The following is a 2,266-nucleotide window of genomic DNA, read 5'->3' on the forward strand; positions in this document are numbered from 1 at the left end:
AAAATATACCACTAATTGTTAAATTGCATCTTGAGTTTGAACTGATGGCTTCCTTAGTCATGATATTGAACTGGCTGCTATAAATCTTAAACATCAGAATTGAAGAGTGAACATGTGGTAAGGTTTCTCAGTACATACTATAAAAATGATGGTATTTTATCAAAGGAGGTATGAATAAGTTTTAATTATAAAGCACTCCATATCTTCAATAAATGAAGACTAAATCAAGTGTTTTGACAAGCTGAAATTTCACATTATTTAAGCGGAAGAACACTTACGAAGCCAGAAAAATAGCTGCTGTCCCTACAAGCTGCAGTTTCCCTCTTAGAACAGACATGCACGAAAGAAACCTGTCCAGGAAGTTGACAGCCAGATAGAGAGTCTCGGCTCGAAGTTTATATTCTTCTCCGACCTCAACCAGCCAGTCCACCAGAATCGTTCGCATGCCTTCTGTGATGTCTGGTTGTTTCCTCATGTAGTGTACTTTGGGCCTGTATTTCATCTGTTTGGGGAAAGCGTTTTGACATTTAAACATTGCTATATCAGAAAGATCACTTCAGGGTACAGTTGCTATTTTTAAAAATCTCATGAGCAAAGGTTAGGAAGAAACTGATTGAGCCAAATAAATCTTTACTATGATATAGAAGAAAGTATGAATTCTGGTTCTGTAATGCAATTAGGTAATAAATACCTAAAAAAGGGGTGGGGGGGATGGCAATCAGCTTATTCCTAAGAGTGAAATACTTATATATAAACCCTTTGAGTCAAAGAGGAATAGTCCAAGTAATTGCTACTCACCTCACAACTATTATTTTTCATAAACATTCTTATGTTTAGCTGTCATAAGAATGCCATTCACTAATGGTTATAACCAAGAATTTATAACTATCTTAACATTAAATGCTTGGGGTGCTGGAAATTGAAGTAGAATTTGTGAAAACTCACTTCAGCTTCTCTAAGGTACTGGTGAATTTCTTCGGCATATTCAGTCACATTTATCACGTCTGTAGCAGAATTGGATGCTTCTTCAGATGGGGAATGGACAGATGAATCTACCAGCATAGGGGAAACTGCAGGGGTTCAACATTATCAGGTAAGATATTTAATGTAAAAACTTGTTCCATCCACTAACCCTCCACAAGCAATTGTGAAAACAGTCATTATTTCATGGTTTTCTCTTGCTAGTTATTTGCTATTGAACACTGTAGGCAATTAGGAATAGAGTACCATCCAGCCACAGGTGAGTCAGAGTACCTGTGTTAAAATCCAGCAGGAAGTGAAGGTCTGACTTGAGTGTGCCAGCATCTACTTCATACACATCCTCAAATGCCATCCCTGCTCTTCCTGTGTAGCTGTTTGTGTCCTCTGGCTCAGGCTCATCCATGTAGATATCAAATCCTTGCTTGGCTGGCATGGGGACACCGCAGTCAGACAGAGCTTTCTTTCCGGCTTCAGGGAAGACATTTTCTGATCCAGAGAAACACCTGAGTGTTGTGTTCCCCTAGAAAAGGGTCAAGTTTTTTGTCAGAGGCCACCCCAAAGACAATATAGGTGATGGAAACCTTTGCAACTCAAACCGGCAGGCTGGAAGATGAAAGGAATCTTAAATTGAAATATCTATGTCTGCAATTTAATTTCAGAAAATGAAGCTTCCAGAGTATGACTTCTCCCTGATCTTTGTCTCCATTTCACATTTGGGAAAAGAGCTACCTAAAATGTGTCATTTTCCTCACGTATTTATCAAAGGGAACTCACAATTATAGAAGAAAAACTATAGCTCTTCTCCAAAACAAAATGGGTACCACGTGTGTGTGTGTGTGTGGGGGGTATACATTGGCTTTCATGCTTATAACATTACAAGGTTTTGTAAGTACACCGTATAGTTACTGAGGTCCTACAGTCTCCTCCTTAAATAGTTAATTTTTAGTCAGTAGGCTCCTGTGAAGTTCCCATTTTATACCCAGTTTTTCAGAAATAGGATAATTTTATAAACTCACACTACTACACTCTCTTACAAGCCACAGAATATTTCTGTATGACATAATGCAATTACCCCTGGGCAACCTAACTCCCAATCGCTTCTCCCTTTTCTTTATTCCTATAGCATTAACAGTGGAACAACTGTGTGTGTCCCCTCTGCGAACAAGAATAATGTATCAAAGACTACATCTTGGTACTGCATTAACATTTGATTGTTTATAATTAATCTTGGTGTTTACTGTTGAGGCCACTTCCAAGTTATTATGTGTTTCCATAACTTTCTCTT

At 38.2% G+C, this 2,266-nt stretch overlaps 1 protein-coding gene across 1 annotated transcript in view; it reads right to left on the reverse strand.

The window, feature by feature from the left end:
- Positions 1-2,266, reverse strand: part of CCNA1 (cyclin A1) — a 42,155-nt gene that overhangs the window by 35,838 nt on the left and 4,051 nt on the right. Inside the window, exons 3-6 of the mRNA XM_019653149.1 lie at positions 1,255-1,501; positions 946-1,070; positions 279-502; positions 10-77 (exon numbers count right to left, since the gene is read on the reverse strand). Of these exons, the coding sequence (XP_019508694.1) occupies positions 10-77; positions 279-502; positions 946-1,070; positions 1,255-1,501 (664 nt within the window). The remainder of the gene's footprint in view (positions 1-9; positions 78-278; positions 503-945; positions 1,071-1,254; positions 1,502-2,266) is intronic.

This window comes from Hipposideros armiger, unplaced genomic scaffold, assembly GCF_001890085.2.
Source record: "Hipposideros armiger isolate ML-2016 unplaced genomic scaffold, ASM189008v1 scaffold_198, whole genome shotgun sequence".
NCBI classification, from domain to species: Eukaryota; Metazoa; Chordata; class Mammalia; order Chiroptera; family Hipposideridae; genus Hipposideros; species Hipposideros armiger.